General features: G+C 35.3%; 2 protein-coding genes and 2 long non-coding RNA genes across 7 annotated transcripts; 2 read left to right on the plus strand and 2 right to left on the minus strand.

Moving 5' to 3' along the window:
- The first annotated feature begins 483 nt into the window (after positions 1-483).
- Positions 484-2,496, plus strand: LOC125272441. Of its 2 annotated transcripts, XR_007185839.1 has the most exons (4): positions 484-603; positions 1,693-1,835; positions 1,949-2,058; positions 2,483-2,496. It is a non-coding gene; the product is annotated as an uncharacterized LOC125272441 (long non-coding RNA). The 2 variants fall into 2 exon arrangements; XR_007185838.1 differs by lacking the exon at positions 484-603 and having other exon boundaries at positions 1,419-1,835.
- Positions 2,497-4,878: 2,382 nt separating this feature from the next.
- LOC125272310 (all-trans-retinol 13,14-reductase) lies at positions 4,879-11,544 on the minus strand. Its single transcript, XM_048197078.1, has 11 exons — positions 11,281-11,544; positions 10,763-10,945; positions 10,356-10,597; positions 9,009-9,210; positions 8,660-8,857; positions 8,439-8,558; positions 7,812-7,950; positions 7,606-7,715; positions 7,223-7,389; positions 6,963-7,122; positions 4,879-5,638 (listed from the first exon to the last, which is right to left on the minus strand). The coding sequence occupies exons 1-11, from the start codon at positions 11,438-11,440 to the stop codon at positions 5,493-5,495; spliced, it is 1,827 nt and encodes a 608-aa protein (XP_048053035.1). The 5' UTR covers positions 11,441-11,544; the 3' UTR covers positions 4,879-5,492.
- An 87-nt stretch (positions 11,545-11,631) lies between these two features.
- Positions 11,632-16,046, plus strand: LOC125272455. Its single transcript, XR_007185847.1, has 2 exons — positions 11,632-11,691; positions 15,930-16,046. It is a non-coding gene; the product is annotated as an uncharacterized LOC125272455 (long non-coding RNA).
- Positions 14,401-23,789, minus strand: LOC125272359 (C-type lectin domain family 4 member E-like). Of its 3 annotated transcripts, XM_048197137.1 has the most exons (12): positions 22,550-23,204; positions 21,810-21,911; positions 21,646-21,705; positions 21,177-21,242; positions 20,683-20,819; positions 18,691-20,265; positions 17,385-17,468; positions 17,108-17,164; positions 16,953-17,033; positions 15,952-16,094; positions 15,729-15,838; positions 14,401-15,306 (listed from the first exon to the last, which is right to left on the minus strand). In XM_048197137.1, exons 6-12 carry the CDS (start codon positions 18,755-18,757, stop codon positions 15,156-15,158), a joined length of 693 nt encoding a protein of 230 aa, XP_048053094.1. In that variant the 5' UTR covers positions 18,758-20,265; positions 20,683-20,819; positions 21,177-21,242; positions 21,646-21,705; positions 21,810-21,911; positions 22,550-23,204; the 3' UTR covers positions 14,401-15,155. The 3 variants fall into 3 exon arrangements, with proteins under 3 accessions (XP_048053094.1, XP_048053104.1, XP_048053112.1); XM_048197147.1 differs by lacking the exon at positions 16,953-17,033 and having other exon boundaries at positions 22,550-23,203; XM_048197155.1 differs by lacking the exons at positions 14,401-15,306; positions 15,729-15,838; positions 15,952-16,094; ... (1 more) ...; positions 17,108-17,164; positions 17,385-17,468 and adding an exon at positions 23,263-23,789 and having other exon boundaries at positions 18,834-20,265; positions 22,550-22,575.
- Positions 23,790-24,127: the final 338 nt, after the last annotated feature.

The following is a 24,127-nucleotide window of genomic DNA, read 5'->3' on the forward strand; positions in this document are numbered from 1 at the left end:
TACACCTCCCTGTATCTCCATTTGAAATGGAGGCCCCTGCCTCTCTTGCATCCATGAAAAAGTTGTCCGAGAGCAGCATGTTACTCCGGAGGAGGACGCCATCCTATGACCTGGCCCTGCAGCGGGACTCTCTGGATTTGCCGGAGAACCAGCTGTCTACCCAGCCGCTCATCAAAGTAGAGCGGCACCCCTCTCACTGTGCCGAGTATCTGTCCCTGCCGCCCCCCGCCCCAATGGGCAGTCTGGCAGGCATTCTGTGTGAAAGCACACAGCCGCCCCCCTTTGACAGCAGATTTGAAGAATCCACGGACTTCAGCTCTATAAACAGGACAGCCCAATGAGGGACATCGGCTTTAGCCAAATTTTACCGTTCACACTCGAGGGTGCGGCATCTAGTTGAACGGGGGATGTTGACCTCTTTCTGTAGCCAAAGTTTCATGGGATATGCAATTTCAGGTTTCCAAATGGAACTCTGGTTCTTATTTTAGTCCCAGTGCTCAATCACATTGATTTGAGTTCAGGATGTGTAGTGTTATCGGCGCTAGGGGTGGGCTAAGGGGGCTGGAGCCCTGAATGTTTTCGCAAAAGCCCTGCATCTTTCAGGTTTGAGGATTCTTAATAGTGCTCTCTAAATATATTTTTTCTAAATATCTCTCTCTATTAAAATATGTTAAACAGTCCAATACCGCTTTTCTACAGTATTCATCATAAGTATCCATACACCGGCAGCGCTTTCTCTCTCTTCTCTCCAACAGCGCGTTCACGCACACCGCAGATGTACAGAGCCACGCCTCCTGTCACTCACTCAGAGCAGCGGCAGGCCTCGAGACGCTCGTTCGGTCCGGTTGAAGGGTTTTTGTTATGATCAGAGCCATAGAGAGAGTCTCTCTATGTCTCTCTATGGCTCTGGTTATGATATAACAAAATAGCATATAGCATATAACATATTAGCATATAACTAATATGACAACTTTAGCACATTTATCTGAATAGGTACAATTACAAATGCATAAATAATGTTGAGATTAATGTTTTAAAAATAAAATTTTGTTTATTGAACATTTGTAAAATAAAAATAAAAAGTCAATATGACATTTGCAATTGTGCTCATATTTGTGAAAACAGCCCTCTTTCTTGTGATATTGCTTAATTATATCATATGTTATCAAGAGCTACGTTTTTGAAATCATATCTTGAATTTTGTGGGCATTTGTATTAATTTTGGTGACATTTTTTGACACAATCCCTTGTTGATTTCTGACCTGGCACAACAGCAACAAAATAAAATAATGAAATTAGAAATAAGTTGATTTGATGCAGGAAGTTTTACAAACAATGAAATTAATGATGTTAACAAAGACATCAGACAATGCAACTGCAATTTGGTGATATCCCTGCAGTTGTGGTCTTGAAATAAAATCCCGAGTCCTTTTAGTCTGAGACAAAGACAAGACCGAGACCAAATGCGGCCAAGACCAAGACCTTTAAAAAATGGTCTTAAGACCGGTCTCAAGACCAAGACGAGTGCTACAACACTAGGCTGAAGCACAGAAAATGAAATATGTAAATATTTGAAGTGAGATATTTCTTTCTCACTTATCTGGTTTTAACCACATACTCAGATCATGTTTATGTGTGTGCGTGTGTGCACACTTCCTGTACATCTTTATTAACACTATAGCTAAACTGTAGATGCAGATATAAAAGAGAAGTGGGTCCAGGACAAGGGCAGATTCTATGTTTTCTCCACTGATACCATGGACTGGAACAGCAGCAGAGAACGCTGTCAGGATCTGGGTGGAGACCTGGTCATCATCAACAGCATGGAAGAGCAGGTACAGATGGGGAGCAGTGTGACTAGGATAAAGAAAACGATGTGTTTTAAAATAATACATTTTGGGTTTCATTACACAAGACAATGAAAAGAGCCCTTGTTTTTGTGTTGTAGGAATTTCTCTCTGAAAGAGTCATTGACTACCACTGGATTGGCCTGACCGACAGCCAGACAGAGGGGGTGTGGCTTTGGGTGGACAACACCCCCTTAAACAACAACCTCTTGTAAGTATCATTTTAAAAGCCTGTCAGGATATTCAGTTCTGTAATTAGTGACGAATCACAAACCAATGAAGCTGTTATTTTGCCAACACAAAAAAAAGTTTCAGTGGTGTTGTATATATTTACTAGGTGTTTTGCGCAAAAAAAGAGAGTCCTATATAAGGATAAATGTGTTAAATGTTTGCACAATACTTTAATGTTTAATGTTTTTTCTAGTGATAAAAAGTATGTTTATGAATTAAAATTAAAATAAATTTTTTTTAACCAAAATTCCTAAAATGATTGCATGATGGGAACCTCTAAAGGTTTCTATATATGAAGCACCTGACAGAACCCTTTAAGGTTCAATATAACCTTTTACTTTTAAGAGTTTTTGTTCTATTCTTGATCTCATACATGTATAGGCTAATACTACACTTTGTTTTAGATGGGAGTCACCCCAGATGACTGGAAAGTTGAAAATCCTTTGCATGGTGAAGACTGTGTTATCTTAAAGGGTGAGAAATGGGGGGACGTTTCTTGTTTGAGGAAAGAGAAAAGGATCTGTGAGATCCCATGCTCTCCATCACCTCAGTGACAGAGATCTAAATGAATAATTAAAAGAGATTAATTTTACTGCTTGTATTTAGATGTAGTTATCTTTAAACTTTAAACCTGTCGTCATAATGAGTGTTGAGTTGTAATAATTATTGGTCATGTGTAATGCCATACATGTTATGTTTGTAAATAAAGTCATACATTTACACCCTGCGTACTGTAGGCTACACTCTCAGAAACTAAAGTACAAATTTGTACCCTTGAGGGTACAGCCCCAGTGACAAGCCATTGTACCCCTAAAGGTACAATTTTGTACTTTATTTTCTGAGGTTGCTGTGCCCAATTCTGTTGTATAGGCCTAGTACTTTACTTAATTCTGTTTCAAACTTGTTTTGTAAAAAGCCAAAATGCTGAAATGTGGTGTCAGAATAATGCCCAGTCATTTGCAAAGAAATTTCACAATGTTCTCAACATGCCAAACATAAGAATTCATAGGATAAGCTTCAGACAACAGCAATCTGAATTGCTATTCCTGAACAATTGCTTTATATTTTTGGGCATTAGGCTTATAGTGTTTATTGTTAGCCTATTAAAACGCTAGGATATTTATTATGACGTCTTAAACGCACAACAGCTCACTAAAATATATTAAAATAACGCATCCAATCTCTTTCGTCCTAATCCATTAGTAAATTAGCTAAACCATAAATGCTTTCTTTAGTTCACCCAAAAATTCTGTCAGTAATTACTCACCCTCATGTCGTTCCACATCCGTAAGACCTTCGTTCATCTTCAGAACATAAGTTAAGATATTTTTGATAAAGTACGATGGCTCAGTGAGGATAATTAACACATTCAGATTCCCAGAAAGCTACTAAAGATGTATTTAAAACAGTTCATGTGACTACAGTGGTTCAACCTTAATGTTATGAAGCGATGAGAATATTTTTTGTGCACCGAAAATAATGACTTTATTCAACAATATCTAGTGATGGGTGATTTCAAAACACTGGAGCGTGTATCAAACTACCAGAGTCACATGAACCATTGAAATTTCAAAACACTTATTACGTAATGAAGCCTTTTTTTTGTTGTTTTTTGGCACACAAAAAGTATTCTCATCGCTTCATAACATTAAGTTTGAACCATCTTTAGTTGCTTTCTGGGCATTGAAAAAGAAAATTAACTTGCTTAACATGTTTAATATTTTTAAACTTGCAATGCAGGCCTTACTGAGCCATTGGATTTCATCAAAAATATCTTAAATTGTGTTCTGAAGATGAACGAAGATATTACGGGTGTAGAACGACATGACGGTGAGTTAATTAATGACTGAAATTTCATTTTTGGGTGAACTAACCCTTTAAATCAGTTATAATGTCTTTATTTAGAGAAGTACTAAATAAATAAATATTCATAAGAGAAAAGCAGATTATTTAGCCTACAATCATTTATTTAAGAATTGAGTCTGTTTCATTTGAGAATGGTAATTGAGAACCTTTTGTTTATGTAGGCTATAAAAAATGACTTTGTGAAATAAAGAAATTGATAACATGCAAGAATAAGATTTGTAAGATTTGACATTTCCACAATCCTGTCGATTGACCAAAGATGGCTCACGGTAACACGAGATAAGAATTTATCCTTAACATATATATCGTGATAAAATGGTGTTTATTAAAAAATTATCTCAATACCGCGGTAAACGTGCATGTCCATGTGAAAACTGTACAATATAATGTGATAACTAACGTTACTGCCATACCTTTGCTGTCAATGTCACCCAAAACCTTGAGCAGGAAAATCACCTCTTTTAGATCACTGACACGGATCAATATGTGTTGTTTGCCATGATTTTAATAAAACCTCGCGACATGCAGGGGTGTGAGATTTATATCGGCACCACCAGCCAATGAACAGCTGTGGATTTCTGCTGGGTTTCCCCCATCTCACTCAACTATTTAAGAAAACCTATTTTCTCACGTGGAAAGATGTACATTTATGCACTGAGATTGTCGACAAAAATCATAATATTGTAGGCTATAAATAAAATAAAATAAAAACCTACATATGTTAATACCTGTACCATGACTTTAGACACATGAAAATGCAAAATTTACTTCTTAATGATTGAGTTTAGGCTTGTTTAAGATTATCATTCTTTTTCTTACCAAGTACTGATGATTAGACAACAAATGCATTTATCAAATACAATATCTGCCATTTTGAGACTTGCAGCCACACACTGCCCCCTCCATGTAAAACCACATACATTCCACACAGTGATTTGTTGTTCAAATGAACACATTTATTCCTGATGCACAAGCATCCATTGTATATTAATTAGCACATTTATTCAAGTCTGCAACTTGAAAAGGCAGCAAAACACACAGGTAAATGTGCACATGCCATCATCAGACAGCTTCTTCAATATATCATTTGCATGTAAATCCTTTATACAGACCTAAAGGCCTAGATCCACAATGATTACTCAAATCTAAGTGCAAATAAAATTTCAGTTCATACTCATTACAAAAACCCAAATTACTCAGTGCTAAGCATCTGTCTTCTGCTTTTTACACAAAAAAAAAAACACACATAACAAAACAAAACAAAAACAGGTTTGGGAAAAGTGCAAAGCAGTTAAAAAAAAAAAAAAAAAAAACTTGATTACAGTAAAAACATTTAACTGAATCTGAGTTGTTTCCCTTTAAAAGTGGATTTGAAATTATAGTAGTTTTAAAGCAGTAAGGCACTTGGTTAACTCTGCATTACTGTTAGGTTGTGCAGTGGTTAATTTTTTAATAATCACACAGATCCTCCCTCTGTTCTTCTCCGGAGCCATATCTAACATATATATGCACATCTGAATGATTATGAAGGTTACGTGTTACTGATACTTATTCTTTCTTCTTGTTGTTGCAATTCTTGACTTTTCTGGCAAGACCGATGGAATCTAGATGAAGATCACGGTTCAGGATGACAGAACCACACGTGAGCGCTCCTGCCAATGCTCCAGCAAAACCACACAACATCATATCCTGACCTGCAAGTGAAGTGCAGATTTGAAAGAAAAAGGAGACAAAGCAGAGATCTCAGGACATCCATTGAAATGCACTTTGCCTTTTCTTCATTTTAAACAGCAAATACAAAAAAATGCAAGGCTCGGCCTAAGTCTCAAAATATACTTTTGGATGGTATAACTATACTGTATGGACTTGCACGCATTAAGGAAGTTTTCCCGAACAGGGTTTCGTGAGTTCATGAAAAGCGAAGCAATATAATTTAGTGTGATGATTATCAAATAAAAGCCTGCAATTGAATTAAATAACTATAGTTTGTTTATAACTATAGTTTATAGTTTGATGTACTGGGTGTTTCAGAGTAAAGAAAGTAAAAATGAAAATACCGTGTCAGAAACAAGTTTCCATAACTACTACTACTAATAATTATAACTACTTTTATTAATATTATTATTATCAACATCAGAGAATCGTGAACATGCAAATGTGTCGATAATTATTGTTTAAGTTTTAACTTAAAATCTCAAGGGGTACTCCAAGTACTTTTTTTTTTATATACATCTAAGCAGTTCAGCTGACAAAAAAAGTTTATGAAACCCTGCATTAAAGGGTTAGTTCACCCCAAAATAAAAATTCTGTCATTAATTACTCACCCTCATGTTGTTCCAAACCAGTAAGACTTTCGTTCATCTTCAGAACACAAATTAAGATATTTTTGATGAAATCTGGGAGATTTCTGTCCCTTTACAGAACAGCTAGGTGACTACCACTTTTACACTTCAAAAGTTCATAAAGAGATCGGAAAACTAATCCATATGAATCGAGCGGATTAGTCCAAATTATCTACAGAGACACGATCGTTTTATATGATGAACAGATTGAATTTAGGCTTTTATTCACATATAAACATTGATCAGTGAACAAACAGAAGCTCAATCGACCCTGCTTGATGCGTGAGAACAAACCTCTTTCTGAAGCTCAAACATGCTGCGAAACACAAGAATGAACCTCAGTGGTTCTTGCACGTCAAGCAAACAAGCTTCTGTTTACCACAACTGATGTGTGAGTTGATGAATGTTTACATGTGAATAAAAGCCTAAATTAAATCTGTTCATCATTAAAAGCGATTATGCCTCTTCAGAAAATCTAGAATAAACCACTAAATTCATATGGATTATTTTTACAACCTCTTTATGGACCTTTTGAAGCTTCAAAGTGTCAGTTGCGTAGCTGTTTATGGAGGGACAGAAAGCTCTCAGATTTCATCAAAAAGATCTTCATTTGTGTTCCAAAGATGAAGGAAAGTCACACCCTTTAAGGCAAAAAGGCAGAATCAGATGCAATCACCTGTGAGGAAGAGGTTTTTAATGGGTGTCTGTGGTCTGATGATGGCATTTAGTTCAGTGTTGAAGCGAGGAATTCCATGATCGACTCCATAGATCTCTCCTTTAGGAGCACCAATGTAATGCTGATTCGTGATTGGGGTGCCTGCATCCACATATTCAATCTACAGATAGAGACAGACAAAAAGAGTGCATAATAAAACTAAATCAAAAGGAAAAAAATGTGCAATTTAGAGACAAAGACCGTGTTTGTAGAGTTCACACCCTGTCCTTGATCTTAGGAAAGATCTCAGTCACTGCTTCTAATATGTTATTGATGAACGCCTGCTTCAGCTCCTTATAATCTGTGCTTCTGTTCTTCACTTTGTCATCTTTCCACTCTTCAAACCATTCATAGTTAGCAAAGCTAACAACAGTCACGGTGGATTTACCTGTAGGGAAAACGATGATGCATCAAGCAGAATTGTCAGTTATTTTAGTAGAGAATGTGTAATAATTGTTTTGATTACATGTGTGGTCAAATGTGGACAAGCTCAAAACACTTTGGATGCATTTTACACATGTATCTTTGTCCACTTGTGAGCAGATAAACAAAACAAAAAAAATCCAGATGTGAATATCATTGTATCTACTATTTTTCTCTCTACCTGGTTTTCTTTCTGGCCAAGTTGGGTCTTTGGCAGAGGGAGAGGCCACAAAAATCACAGGAACACTTTTAGAAGATTCTTCCCTGCTCCCCTTCATGTAACCCTCCATCCTGGAAGAACAGTAGACATGTGCACATAATGAGAGGCGTGCTGTTTTTAGAAAAATGGTTGAAGAATACACAAAATATTGGTAGGTTCACACTCACAGCTCATCCAAATTGTTCTCAGAGAAGATAAAGAAATTGTCTGCTTTTAGGCCCAGCTCCTCCTTTGTCCCATCCAAACCAATGAAAATACTGAGACCACCATCTCCATGCTGCACCATACTCAACTGTTTCTGGATCGCTGCACAGTACCATCACAAAAAGACCATACAGTATGCTCACATTAAAAGAAATACTGTACAAACTTCACAGCAGAGGATACTAAACAAAGCGGGCATTTTGGCATAACTTTGTGTGGTTTTGTCTGTTCAAACGCGAAAGAGAACTGAATGCGGCCGGCACGCTGAAGCGGCTTTCTGTGTGCATGAGTCGTATGAGTCTGTCACACAGACAGGAGATTCACAGACAGCGCGCAAGTACAGATATAAGTTTTCTTTTTTGCATCTTATCATGCTTGAATGGTTAAATAGCACTTAAATGAATGATAGCGTGATCATATAATGCAATGCTAGCTAAAGGATGATGGGAAAAAATGGATACTGCATTAATTGCATTGAATATTTTTAACGCGTTAAACTGAAAACAATTTATTGCATACATTAACATGTTAATTTTGACAGCATTAATAACAATCTAAAAATATGTTGTTGTCGTTGTAGTATCGCTCACCAGGCATAGTCTGCACATCTTTAGGCAGGAGATGCTGGTATGTATTAAAGATTCCAGCATCTGAAATCACTATGGGAGCGTGTACATGCACCTCCTCCTGACCCTTCAGAACACTCACACCTGCAGAAATGCCAACAAAACAATCCAGTTATTAAATCCACAGAAAACATCTTTAAACATGCATGTCTTGCAAATGTCTCATTTAAATTGAATCATGTTACCAATAGCCTCTTTAGCGTCGTTGAGGAGTATACGGTTGACAGGTGCTCTAACAAGCACAGCACCTCCTGCCTTCTCAATGATGGGGATCATGTGGTAGGCGATCTCACTAGCGCCACCCTTTGGGAACCAGGCACCATTCATGTAGTGGCACACAAGCAAACTGTGCATGGAAAAGCTTGCTTCTTTGGGCATTTTACCTGTTTACCAAACACAAAAACCAAAGGAGGTCAGTAGCTTGTGAGATGTGTGCACCCATAAACATCCAACTCTTATTAACTAGAAATACAAAGGGTAGACATGCAACAACAAACTGATATCGTAATTTTCAATAAAGCCAGATTATCTCACCGTAGGTCCCAAAGATGTAGCACAACACAGCTCTCAGGTCCTTATTCTGTGTGAGCTCATTCACCACATCCGTCAGGCTGCGGGAGGCATAGCGGAAGAAGGTAGAGAGGCATTTGGCCAGGCCTGTGTGCACCAGGAACTTTGCCAGAGGAATCGGGAGGAGCTTCAGCAGAACCATGAACCACACACCATTCCCAACTTTCTGACAGGTGCATTAAGAATCAGAGTTACATTTTGTGTTTTACTCCATGTCTTTATGAAGTTCTGTAATGTGTCTAATCAGTTTCTAAGGCCCACCTGGTATTTAGATGCTTTTTGGTCGATCGGATCACAAGTGGACGACAGTAAATACAGGTGTAAATGGGGTCTAAAACATTTTGAGCTTGTAAACTTTGACCACTTCCAGAGGTAGTCGAAAACGCATTTGACTGGATTGCTTTCATAATGGAAACTCTCATGTGGTCGAACAGCCAGCCACTTAATACCGCCTACTGACCTATTGCGTAAACATTATGGGAAGTGCGCTAGCCAGGTGAGATTTAAACTTGAAAACGGCTGAAGACCCAAGTTTGATTTGAAGCAGAAACTAAAGCTCTCTCTGTATATTTTCCCTTCGTTTCCTGCCACGTTCATATGTAAATTGTGTAAGATTATTGTGTCCATTAGATTAAAAGATCTGGAAAGAAAACATACATTTACCCACACATAGACCGTCCCCTCGAAGAAATCAGGACAGAAGTGGTGGAAAGTGGACAAGAGATGGATTAAAATATGAGGTGTAAACGGGTATGTGTCTGCCTTATCCACTTGTGATTCGATCAGCCAAAATGCATCTTAATACCAGGTGGAAACAGGGCCTAAGTCTAGCATTTTAACTAATGACATGCAGTATAATGCATTAACAATCATCAAAGTGTCAAAGGACAGAACTTTAATGAAGTTCATGCACAAGCATGCAGTGTTTAGAGAAATGTCACAACACTCTTGGATGACTGCCTGTCTGTGGCTATGTTTGTGGGGGAAAGGTCATGCAATCAGCTACATGTTGTCATAAAGACATTTCTTCTTTTAACTCCTAAAGGCATTCAAATCCATAGATTTTTAGAGCACTGAATGGTTTCAACTAAAAGTTTGGGGTCAGTAAGATCTTTTTTTTTCTTATGGGAAGAAATTAATAGGAGTAACATGGGTGGTGAGCATAAGAGACTTCTTTGAAAAACCTTTTTTAATCCTCCCCAACCTTCAATGTATTTTAATAAAAACAGCTTCCATATGACCAAAACATGCACGGATACCTGATAGACAACCCCTATATTTTAATATCTAAACACTATCCTTGTTTCTCACCTTGGAAAGTCTCACATATTCATCAATGGCCTTTTCCTCCCCTGGGAAGCACTTCTTCAGTTCGTCCATGTAGCGTTTTCGTCCACTGTAGATGGGGTATATGCGCCGATTTTCTGGTGGACCCAGGATCACTTTATCATAGGGATTATCCAGTGGCACCCACTGCAGCTGCCCATTGGTCAACTGGTCAATCACACAGCGAAATGGCTTGTGATCCAGCAGTTCCCCAATATAGTGGATACCTGAGGCAGGAGAAAGGCATTCAGATCACTGGAAACTGACCATTAGGAAAACAATGTGTGCTATTTTGAAGGTAAATTATATATGGCTATGATGGTTTAATAAGACACAATAAATGAGCTTATATATGGATTATCAGGTTGATGAGGTACAAAATTCATTCTCACCAACATCAAACTCAAAGCCTTGCTCTGTGAAGGTGTGACAGCATCCTCCAGCCCGGTCATGTTGCTCCAGAACCAGAACCTTCTTACCAACTTTAGCCAACAGGACAGCAATTGCCAATCCACCAATCCCACTGCCTACCACTATTGCATCCAAGTCCTGGGGGACCTTACTGGCCAGGAAGCCTGGATGTGGAAACAAATGTGGAGTTAAAGTGATGATACACAAGGCTAATTTTTGAGCAATGTTGCACTGAGCAATATTCTGACCCCTTATGTATATGTATATATATACATATATGGAGATGCAAGGGGTCAGAATCATTTAATGCAGGAAAAAATGTTTTATTTAGCTGTCAAATGTAATTAATTACAGAAGCATTTATTTTAGGATACTGTTAAACATCACTGTTAAATCAATCGTATCGTCGTACTGTGAATCAAACAGTATTATCTAGTCAGCAAAATTAACACTAAATAGAGAGAAAAGTAGTGGTTAAGTTCATATTTGTGTTACTGACCTTGTTTCAGGACTTTATTCTTCAGCTTACGGTCAAACACCATGGGCTTCAACGGCTCGCGCGTGTCGATACCAAAAGGGTTCGGTCCAGGCGTTCCCACCACATATTTATAGAGAATGGCTACTAAAGCCAAAGAAATTAAGACCACAGCAATCCACATGTTGTGAGCATAGACAGTAAAAGAAATGGACACAGCGGCCCCATTGGAACTCAATTGAGACAAGTGAAGCCCATTTTTAGCGATTTTTAGCACTTCCGTTTCTGACGCGCAGACTCAAACTAAGCTTGATGACGTCTGCAACCTGTCTGACAGATGTAAATCTTCTAGTAGCTGTGCGTGCAAACTGCCATCGTTAATCTTGCAGAGACGGCGAGCTTGAGCGGGGAGTTCTTTGGCGTGAGTGAGCAGGAGTAAGTATTCTGATTAATTATTTTGTATAATATTTTAAAATGTAACGCCAGTACGCCATCTCTCTTGACATCTCCCCGATTGCCTGCGAGCTTCTCCTCCTGTCTGTACGGTAATTTCTCTACTGTGCGACAGAGAGTCGAGTGGTTATGACGCAATCGTTAGCCTATTTTTACAAAAACTGTATCTACGGGGCCATAATGTAACATAGAAGGTAATGGAGCCCTTTATACATTGTCGTGTATCTTTAGAAATAAATAATGGACAAATGGAGTCTTTAAACGCCTCAGATGTAAAGTTATTCACTGTCAAAGTGACGCCAAAATGAATGGGAGTCAATGGGGATGCTAACGCAAGTGAAGTTCTGCTACAAGATGGCGGCACCCGGCCGACTTCAACTTCCGGTCGACTTCCTTGGGCACTGGTTGTGAGGTGCAAAGTGTCGTTAGTGCTAAAGTACAATCATAATGTAGTATACTTCCTCATAGTATACTTCCTCGTAGTATACTTCCTCATAGTATACTTTCCATCTCCCAATACAAAACGTGTTTGGTGTTGACTCCTCCTTCGACGACGATACTGACCAATCACAAGATTTGTTTCATGAAGGCTATGTTTGAAGTTTTTTTTTTTTTTTTTTTTTTTTTTAGTTTTTTTTATTATCATTCAAAGAACAATAACATATAGTATGTCAAGAAGAGAAAAAAAGGACAAATTACAACAAAAAAAACAGAAAAAAGGACAAATTACAACAAATAAAACAGAATGCCATATATATATATATATATATATATATATATATATATATATATATATATATATATACACACACACACACACACACATACACTACCATTCAAAAGGTTGGAAATATTAAAATTTTTAATGTTTTTGAACTCTCATCTGCTCATCAAGCCTGCATTGATTTGATCAAAAATACAGAAAAAAACAGTAATATTGTGAAATATTATTACAATTTAAAATAATGGTTTTCTATTATAATATATTTTAAAATATAATTATTTTCTGTAATGCAAAGCTGAATTTTCAGCATCATTACAGTCTTCAGTGTCACATGATCGTTCAGAAATCATTCTAATATGATGATTTGATACTCAGTTATTATCAGTGTTGGAAACAGTTGTGTTGCTTATTATTTTTTGGAAACTGTGATACTTTTTCAGGATTCATTGATGAATAAATAGTCAAAGAGAACAGCATGTATTCAAAATAGTAAAGATTTATATTGTTAGAAAGTATTTCTATCACTTTTTATCAATTTAAAACATCCTTGCTGAAAAAAAGTATTAATTTCTTCCAAAAAAAAAAAAATACTGACCCCAAACTTTTGAACAGTAGTGTATTTGTTACAAAAGATTTAATATAAATAAATGCTGCTCTTTTTTAACTTTTTATTCATCAAAGAAATCCTGAAAAAAAATCACGTAAAAAAAAAAAAAAAATTAAGCAGCACAACATTTGTAATAAATCATCATATTAGAATGATTTCTGAAGGATCATGTGACACTGAAGACTGGATTTAATGATGCTGAAAATTCAGCTTTGCATCACAGACATAAATTATATTTTAAAGTATATTATAAGAGAAAACAATTATTTTAAATTGTAATAATATTTTACAATTTTACTATTTTTTTCTGTATTTTTGATCAAATAAATGCAGTCTTGATGAGTAGAAGACACTTCTTTCGAAAACATTAAAAATAGTAATGTTTCCAAACTTGGTAGTGTACATACACATACATAATAAACTTATACATACATACATTATTTGAAGTTATCATCTCATTAGATTTTGCAACCAACATTTATTTCCTCGTTTCGTTTTTCGTCTCATTAAGACCTCTGAAATGAACCAGTCAGGCTAATTTGTCGTATTGCATGTTATCAATTTCTTTATTTCCCAAGGTCATTTTTTATAGCCTACATAAACAAAAGGTTCTCAATTACCATTCTCAAATGAAACAGACTCAATTCTTAAATAAATGATGGTAGGCTAAATAATCTGCTTTTCTCTTATGAATATTTATTTATTTACTACTTCTCTAAATAAAGACATTATAACTGATTTAAAGGGTTAGTTCACCCAAAAATGAAATTTCAGTCATTAATTACTCACCGTCATGTCGTTCTACACCCGTAATATCTTCGTTCATCTTCAGAACACAAATTAAGATATTTTTGATGAAATCCAAAGGCTCAGTGAGGCCTGCATTGCAAGTTTAAAAATATTAAACATGTTAAGCAAGTTAATTTTCTTTTTCAATGCCCAGAAAGCAACTAAAGATGGTTCAAACTTAATGTTATGAAGCGATGAGAATACTTTTTGTGTGCCAAAAAACAACAAAAAAAAGGTTTCATTGCGTCATGTGTTTTGAAATTTCAGTGGTTCATGTGACTCTGGTAGTTTGATACACGCTCCGAACCACTGATTCAAAACAAAAGATTTGTAAAGCTTCGAAGCTTCATGAAGCAGTGTTTTGAAATCACCCATCACTAGATATTGTTGAATAAAGTCGTTATTTTCGGTGCACAAAAAATATTCTCATCGCTTCATAACATTATGGTTGAACCACTGTAGTCACATGAACTGTTTTAAATACATCTTTAGTAGCTTTCTGGAAATCTGAATGTGTTAATTATCCTCACTGAGCCATCGTACTTTATCAAAAATATCTTAACTTGTGTTCTGAAGATGAACGAAGGTCTTACGGATGTGGAACGACATGAGGGTGAGTAATTACTGACAGAATTTTTGGGTGAACTAAAGAAAGCATTTATGGTTTAGCTAATTTACTAATGGATTAGGACGAAAGAGATTGGATGCGTTATTTTAATATATTTCAGTGAGCTGTTGTGCGTTTAAGACCTCATAATAAATATCCTAGCGTTTTAATAGGCTAACAATAAACACTATAAGCCTAATGCCCAAAAATATAAAGCAATTGTTCAGGAATAGCAATTCAGATTGCTGTTGTCTGAAGCTTATCCTATGAATTCTTATGTTTGGCATGTTGAGAACATTGTGAAATTTCTTTGCAAATGACTGGGCATTATTCTGACACCACATTTCAGCATTTTGGCTTTTTACAAAACAAGTTTGAAACAGAATTAAGTAAAGTACTAGGCCTATACAACAGAATTGGGCACAGCAACCTCAGAAAATAAAGTACAAAATTGTACCTTTAGGGGTACAATGGCTTGTCACTGGGGCTGTACCCTCAAGGGTACAAATTTGTACTTTAGTTTCTGAGAGTGTAGCCTACAGTATGCAGGGTGTAAATGTATGACTTTATTTACAAACATAACATGTATGGCATTACACATGACCAATAATTATTACAACTCAACACTCATTATGACGACAGGTTTAAAGTTTAAAGATAACTACATCTACATACAAGCAGTAAAATTAATCTCTTTTAATTATTCATTTAGATCTCTGTCACTGAGGTGATGGAGAGCATGGGATCTGACAGATCCTTTTCTCTTTCCTCAAACAAGAAACGTCCCCCCATTTCTCACCCTTTAAGATAACACAGTCTTCACCATGCAAAGGATTTTCAACTTTCCAGTCATCTGGGGGTGACTCCCATCTAAAACAAAGTGTAGTATTAGCCTATACATGTATGAGATCAAGAATAGAACAAAAACTCTTAAAAGTAAAAGGTTATATTGAACCTTAAAGGGTTCTGTCAGGTGCTTCATATATAGACACCTTTAGAGGTTCCCATCATGCAATCATTTTAGGAATTTTGGTTAAAAAAAATGTTTTTTATTTTAATTCATAAACATACTTTTTATCACTAGAAAAAACATTAAACATGAAAGTATTGTGCAAACATTTAACACATTTATCCTTATATAGGACTCTCTTTTTTTGCACAAAACACCTAGTAAATATATACAACACCACTGAAACTTTTTTTGTGTTGGCAAAATAACAGCTTCATTGGTTTGTGATTCGTCACTAATTACAGAACTGAATATCCTGACAGGCTTTTAAAATGATACTTACAAGAGGTTGTTGTTTAAGGGGGTGTTGTCCACCCAAAGCCACACCCCCTCTGTCTGGCTGTCGGTCAGGCCAATCCAGTGGTAGTCAATGACTCTTTCAGAGAGAAATTCCTACAACACAAAAACAAGGGCTCTTTTCATTGTCTTGTGTAATGAAACCCAAAATGTATTATTTTAAAACACATCGTTTTCTTTATCCTAGTCACACTGCTCCCCATCTGTACCTGCTCTTCCATGCTGTTGATGATGACCAGGTCTCCACCCAGATCCTGACAGCGTTCTCTGCTGCTGTTCCAGTCCATGGTATCAGTGGAGAAAACATAGAATCTGCCCTTGTCCTGGACCCACTTCTCTTTTATATCTGCATCTACAGTTTAGCTATAGTGTTAATAAAGATGTACAGGAAGTGTGCACACACGCACACACATAAACATGATCTGAGTATGTGGTTAAAACCAGATAAGTGAGAAAGAAATATCTCACTTCAAATATTTACATATTTCATTTTCTGTGCTTCAGCCTAGTGTTGTAGCACTCGTCTTGGTCTTGAGACCGGTCTTAAGACCATTTTTTAAAGGTCTTGGTCTTGGCCGCATTTGGTCTCGGTCTTGTCTTTGTCTCAGACTAAAAGGACTCGGATTTTATTTCAAGACCACAACTGCAGGGATATCACCAAATTGCAGTTGCATTGTCTGATGTCTTTGTTAACATCATTAATTTCATTGTTTGTAAAACTTCCTGCATCAAATCAACTTATTTCTAATTTCATTATTTTATTTTGTTGCTGTTGTGCCAGGTCAGAAATCAACAAGGGACTGTGTCAAAAAAAGTCACCAAAATTAATACAAATGCCCACAAAATTCAAGATATGATTTCAAAAACGTAGATCTTGATAACATATGATATAATTAAGCAATATCACAAGAAAGAGGGCTGTTTTCACAAATATGAGCACAATTGCAAATGTCATATTGACTTTTGTTTATTTTACAAATGTTCAATAAACAAAATAAGACATTTCTCAAACAGAAAATGTGTCTCTTTCAGATGAATTTGAGGAGTGCTAGTCTGGTTTGGGTTTTGACTCGGTCGCAAAGTCTTGGTCTCGGTTTAGGTGGTCTTGACTACAACACTACTTCAGCCTGATTTAATAAATGACTGATGCTGCTATAATCTGACCCATGAAATGAAAACAGAGAAAACACAAATGACATGTCTTTACTACCTGAACAGTAGTTCGGTATACTGTGGTTTTTAATATTCATGGAGTTTGTTTTCATTATTGGTTGAGAATCTACATGAGAGCCTGTAGAAAGAGGGAAACTGCTGAGATTATCAGAGAAATGATGCTTTGGACAAAGAAAGTAAATGATGATTTACCTGAATTGAAGTAGTTTCTTTTTGGTTCACAATGCTGATTAGCATTTTTGGTGTGATCTGTGAAGCATTGTGGTGTAGTGAATATGAAACTGAAGATGCAAATGCTGCTGATATTTAATACATATACAGTGGGGTCCAAATAAAACCACACTTAAAGTCTGGGATTTTATTTAAACCTTATTTAAACCTGAAAATAAATGGAAAATTACAGTGCAAAAGGTCACTAATCAAATAGCAACAACTAAACTGAACTGAACTAAAATAAAAGGCCACTTACACAGGTATGCCAATCCGCCATTGGCCAGCAGAGACAGGAAGAGTAGAACAGAGAATAGCCTCTGAATTCGTTCAGAACAGTGACCTGCATAAGCAAATAAGCACATGCATATCAAGCCATAAGAGACATTGGACCAGTGTTATTTTAGTATCGAGATACTATTACATTGTTTATTAACATATTGAATTATTATTATTCTATTTTGTTTACATTTTAAATTTAGTTAAGTTTTAATATGTTTTGTTCGTTTTTGACATTATTTTCATTTTTTTAAATATATGTCTACATAGTTTTTTATTAATTATTATATAAGTTTCATTATTAGTACATCAACTTAAACTGAATAAAAAGTGAGAAATGTTGCCTTGGCAACTAGCTAAAAAAAAACTAGCCAACACAGCAAAATTTTCCACTGTTACAACACACATTCCTAGTGACTATTTCTCCATTTTCAAAGTTAACTTGTTAGGCCAAAAAGAAATATTAGTTCATAACTAATTATGATTAGTTTAAAAATTCCATCACATTTCCCCTCTCTGATCATATTTTACTCAAATTAACTGATCACTTGATTAATTCTGACGAACATTAAGAATATTTTGATAATCAACTCTCCTGCCAAATGGATTCAGTTCCACATATTCTGCTCTTCCTCCTCCTCCTTCCACAATGCGTTGGACAAATCTCCCCAAAACAGCTCAAATGCATTTCATTAAACATCCAGTTATCAATACTCCAATGAGCAAGGTAGTGATTACCATTGTCAGAAACTTGAGTACGGGTCCAAAGATATTACCAAAAGCATTGCGGAAGGCGTTGGAGATCCAATTTTAACTCCATTCTATTCCCTTATACTTGGCCTGTTCATCCTGCCACGGATCATTTCGCTACCATCATCAGCTGGAATAAAAGTACAGCATTCTTCACCAATTTTCACAGCCTCGTGATCCTAAAGATGTCTAAGATACATAATATTTGACTAAACATTGTGAAATAAAACTTCAACTGCACCCACATAATTAAACAAATACTATAATGATAATATATATATATATATATATATATATATATATATATATATATATATATATATATATATATATATTCTGAACCAATTTTTTCTATTTTTTTTTTTAACTTGTTGTTTCTCATTTCTTATTCACTATGGATAAAAGCATCTGCTAAATAAATAAAATCACATGTAAATAAAAAAAGAAAATTTTCATTCATATGGTGGGCTTTTACCCCAATACACTGTGTTTAGTGAGAGAATGCACAAGTAGTAAGGACAAGAAAACACACTTACTCTCATCTTCATCTGCTGATGGCAGTTTTGAGTCTGATAAGTAATTGAGATATATATTTTCAGGCATCTTCAGGCAGATTTTTAAAGCAGTGAAGAGAGAACCGAAGCACCTGGATCTCGTGACAAAATACTCTGAAGAGAGGCAGGCTTCTGGGGGTTTTATTCAACCACATTGACCAAATAACTGTGCGTGCAAAATTTCCAGTCAGCTGGTTATTAGTGGTTATTATTAACATGTCTTTTAATTTGGCATTATTGTGCAAAATTGTTGTTTTTTTACAGATGGTATTGACTACAAAAAAAAAAAAAGATTTATTGTACAAATGTATTCTTTATGATAAACCCCTTGAGATAAAAATATAAAAAAAAGTTACAATTACAGCAATTAACACAAATTATAGTTCATTGAAATATTGATGTAAAAACTTACAACAGATGATGAGATTTAAAAAGAGAGATTACATATGTATGTAATAAAGTATAGCTATAGAAAAGAACATTTTAGAAATGGTTTTATTGCTATGGAAGATAGACCATAAGGAGGATTTGCTGCACATGGCTATTCAAAACAGACAGGTTATTAAAGGAATTTCCTGTAGTGAGATATGCTGGGGTAATGCATTACAAGTAACCTGAGTTATGTAATCAGATTACTTTTTCAAGTAACTAGTAAAGTAACGCATTACTAGTTACAGTATTCATCAAAATGAATAAAAACAGTGAAATGCAATCTCAGAATTTTATGCAAACCTGTAATAATTAACTATATTAAATTACACAAATATACTTTATGTATTTAATCTCACTTTATTAAACGATGTCTTTGCAGCTGACCGTCATCTAATTCAACCATACTAATAAGCAAAAATTGGGATGCAAACTTCAGATTTAGAAATAAGAGTGTTAAACTTTCTTCTCCTGTATCCTATTCTTCTTCAATCCAGAATGGCAGCACAGATGAAAGGTTTTTTTTGAGCTGCGCCCTCTACTGTACAGGCGTAAATATGCATTTCCTTCATCCTGAGGCTTATTCATTTCACTTTTGGTGTGAAAGGGCCTCTAAATAGCAAGCGAGCTCAGCGCAGGTGAGAAAAAGTAACGCAAAAGTAATGTAACATTCATAAAAAGTAACTAAGTAACGCAATTAGTTACTTTTTTAGGGAGTAACGCAATATAGTAATGCATTACTCTTAAAAGTAACTTTCCCCAACACTGGTCTGTACATGGTTAATTAGAATTTTTAAATTACAATAAAGAGGAAGTATAGAAATGTGAAAACATGTAAACAAAAAGGAATATCAAATACTATTAACCTCCTATTAAATGAGGGCACAGCGAAATAAAACAAAAAGTCAACCATAAAAAATAAAAATAAAATCTATAGGTCTACTGAAGGCATGGGATCTCACAAATGCTCCTCTCTTCTCTCAAGCAAGAAATGTCTTCTTGTGTATTTCCTTTGAGTACAGCACAGTTGTGTTGTTTGGAATCCGGATCTGCCCAGTTCCCATCACTGTTCCCAGCCCAGTAGAGATCAGATTCACCAGTAACACATAGTCTCCGAGCAAGAAATTCCTGTGTCAAAGAAAAACACATCATTTTGTGTATTTATTCTATATTTATTCATAATGTACATTCAAAACTTTATCATAAAATTATTTATGTATGACTTTACCAATGAAAATATCTATTATAGTAATGTTACTGTTTTACAAAAAAAACAAAAAACAAATTGTGAACACACAATGTGGGTTTTCACACCTGTTTCCACTTCTCTTACATGTATTTCTCTTTTAAAAAACATTGGTTTCATTCAAAATTTTCAACGATATCCTGTGTCTGGCTTTATCAGTGAAAATATTATTTTATATATATATATATATATATATATATATATATATATATATATATATATATATATATATATATATATATATATATAATATTTTCACTGATAAAGCCAGACACAGGATATCGTACAATTCAATGTACCTTCTCCTCTGTGTTGTTAATAATGACCAAATCACCACCCAGATCTTGACAGTGCTTCCTGCTGGAGCTCCAGGTCTTGTTGTGGTTGGAGAAAACATAGAATCTGTCGTTGCCTTTTAACCACTGCTCTGGCAAATCTGCAGAGACAGGGTTTTTTTTGTTAGGTTTTTTTTTTTTTGTACAAAAAGGAACACAGACTTGCTATATAAATAGCACACTTGTTTCAGGCCTGTGGTTTAGCTAGAAGCACACATTTTGTAGACTGGAAAAAAGCAGAAACCCTGCTTAACTGCACCTTTACATACTTAAAGGCGGTTGTAAAATATTTTGGAATGACTCATTGTTAAAAACAAAAATAGATGTATGGCAAGGAGACTCAGACAGAATGTGTACAAAAGTAGCCTACAGAGCATTCAAGACGGATGAAAAAAAGAAACTCAAAGTGCATAATTCACCAGCTCTTGTGTACGTTGAAAAACAAGGCATAGTTTTACCTGGGCAGTAATTTAATGAGCTCCATTCCTCCTCATACATGCATCCTGGACTGTCTTGTTCATGGTCTGAATAGGGGTTTAATGAAGAAAGATTACTATGTCACTATGAAAACAAAATTGACATTTCTTTATGGAGATGTATTTATTATAAATGATTTCTCTGTACACATCTTTTTTTTTTTAATTCATGTGCTCTTATGATCTCATATCAAAATAACTTCCTCTCCCTCTTCTCTTTGATGATGCGTTTACTGGCATGAGGGCGGGACAACCTGTCACTCACATGACATCACATCACAGCAATAACAAACTACAACCATCCAATCAATTCCCAATGGACAAAATCAAGTCTCACAATACATTTTTGTTTTTGTTTTTCTTGCTCAAGAAACCATTTCAGATAAATGCCGACTTTAGGATATTGTATGTAGAATCATATCAGATGAGAGCACAGAAATGAATGATTTACCTGAATTTGAGCAGTTTGTTACTGGCTCACAATGCAACATATTTTTGTCTTTAGTGAAATCTGCAAAAGTAAGAACAGTGAAGTAAAAAATGTAATGCAGATGTAAATATGTAAAATATACCTCTGATGGTGTATGCAATGTATTAAAATCTGAGTACACTTACACAAGTATGCCAGCACCCCATTAACAAGCAGAGACAGGAACAGGAGAACAGCAATAACGGTATAGATAGGTCGACATTTCTTCTCTCTGGTAGTTTTCCTATCTGCAAAATAAAATAGCCTAAGTTATACATTTTAAAAGTATATAGTACTGAAGAAAAATCTATAGAAAGAACTTTAATTCATTATTATAATGATGAATTTGCACAGAGTAGTTAAAAGTATTTTTATGTTCAAAAACAGCTAATACATCTCTAAAAAAAATAAAAATAACTATCATTTGCATTGTTTCAGCTATAAGCTCCATTATCGAGTTGGAAATAAGTGAATTTTTAAAGAAAACAATCAGCGATTTTGCCGAAAAGAGTTACCGTCATGCAGGCTTAATAATGTTTTAAACAAAACGATATAGGACATATCAGTGATAATAACAAGACAAATATGACCGTACTTTGTGTTTTGTCGATGTACTAACTAGGGCCTACCGTCCGACGTAAATTGGCTCAACTGTTGCTATGGTTACCTCCGTAATTTGCTAAAAACACAGCTAACTCTAATTTGCAACCCAACGTTTGTGATTACCGAGACATTGTTTGATCGTTATTATATTTAAAAAGACTTTACCCTTTTCTTTAACCTCTTTTGGGCTCAAAGAAACGTGGTTTTGTGCTTCACACTTAGGCTAAACCACAACCACAAATTAGAGTAATATTATCAAGGAGAAAAAGAATCAAGTACTTACTTCCAAGTGAATCCTTTTTCATCCATCTAGTGTTGTCATAAATATGATCAGACATGTCATGTTTGGACATTATTATATTGTTAAACAAAGAAGTACGTTATGCAGCAGAAAGAAGTAAGATCAGGCTGTCTGTGGGTGTGAAATACTAATGCAGAAGTGTCATTTCCTGTCAACCTTATTGGTTATCAAGCTGGTAGCTGTTCTAGATATAGAAATAATTTTCTACTGTCTTGTCAGTGCATATAGCCTATTACATATTATGTATATCTGTCAATAGATACCATTAAAGCCAATGTGTCACAAGACACTGGTCATAAGAATAAGTCTACTCTTATGTTAATGCTCCTCAAGACTCAACTACTTCACTTCATACAGTGTAGGCTACTTGCAAATGCTGGGGGTTATTGTTACACAAAAGAAGATATTTTAAAGAATGGTGGTAACCAGACAGTTTATGGCACTCATTGACTTCAATAGTAGCAAAAAAAACAAAACAACTGTCTGGTTACCAACATTCTTCATAATATCTTCTTTTGTGTTCAACAGTAGAAAGAAACACATTCAGGTTTGGAACAACATGAGGGTGAGGAAATGATGACAAAATCTTCATTAATCTTCAAGAATATAGGGGTGTCGCACCAAAGGACAACAAAACTTAACACTTATATAGTTGTTCCAAAAGGTATTTGAACAGTTCTGAGACAGAAACTTACCATGCACACATGCCATGGGAGGTTCAGTAACATAAATGAGGTCCTTCAACTAATTAAAGTTGCCAGTGGAATTGCCTGATTTAAAATCAGTATATGGTGTCACACCGGAGGACATGGTTTTTAGTGATGACAAAATGTATCAAGTTCCTATGCTTTTAGAAATATATGGATGAAATGGATGAATTTACTAAAATAGACAATTGTAAAATGATTTATTAACATTTATATGCTTTTCTTTTTAATTTATAAAAGTTGTAATTTATTGAACCATGTTTGAGACAGTTACACCATAGGACAATTTTGAGATTTGGCTCAAAAAAAAAAAAAAAAAATCTAATAACAAAACAGTTATTATTTCAACAGGTCAATGTAAGACAAAAAAAAAATACTGCATTTTAAATTATGACAATACTAATTATATTCATTTTTATCTTGTGTGACAATGAAAATCACATCAACTCTGTGGGGCTTGCACATTTCACTACATCTGTAAGGATGTGTAAATGACAAATAGAAACTTTTCTTCAGTAAATATTTATTCTGAACATGGAATCTCACAAATGCTTCTCTCTTTCCTCGAGCAAAAAACATCTCCCCACATCGGCTCACTCATTCGTCCATTCAATACAACACAATCTTCACCCAGAGGATTGTCCGCTGATGTGTAATCATCAGGAGGCCGTGCCCAGAAACTGACAAATAAATAAATAAACAGTAAAGATGCATAAAAAGGTATCAAACTGTAACCAAACGGGACATTTTAAACATCATATACATTTATTAACACAGACATTTAAAATAATACTTGCCTAAGATGATTCTTGGATTCATCCACCCACAGCCAAACACCTTCAGTGCGGCTATC

This window comes from Megalobrama amblycephala, linkage group LG1 (assembly GCF_018812025.1).
Source record: "Megalobrama amblycephala isolate DHTTF-2021 linkage group LG1, ASM1881202v1, whole genome shotgun sequence".
Classification (NCBI taxonomy): domain Eukaryota; kingdom Metazoa; phylum Chordata; class Actinopteri; order Cypriniformes; family Xenocyprididae; genus Megalobrama; species Megalobrama amblycephala.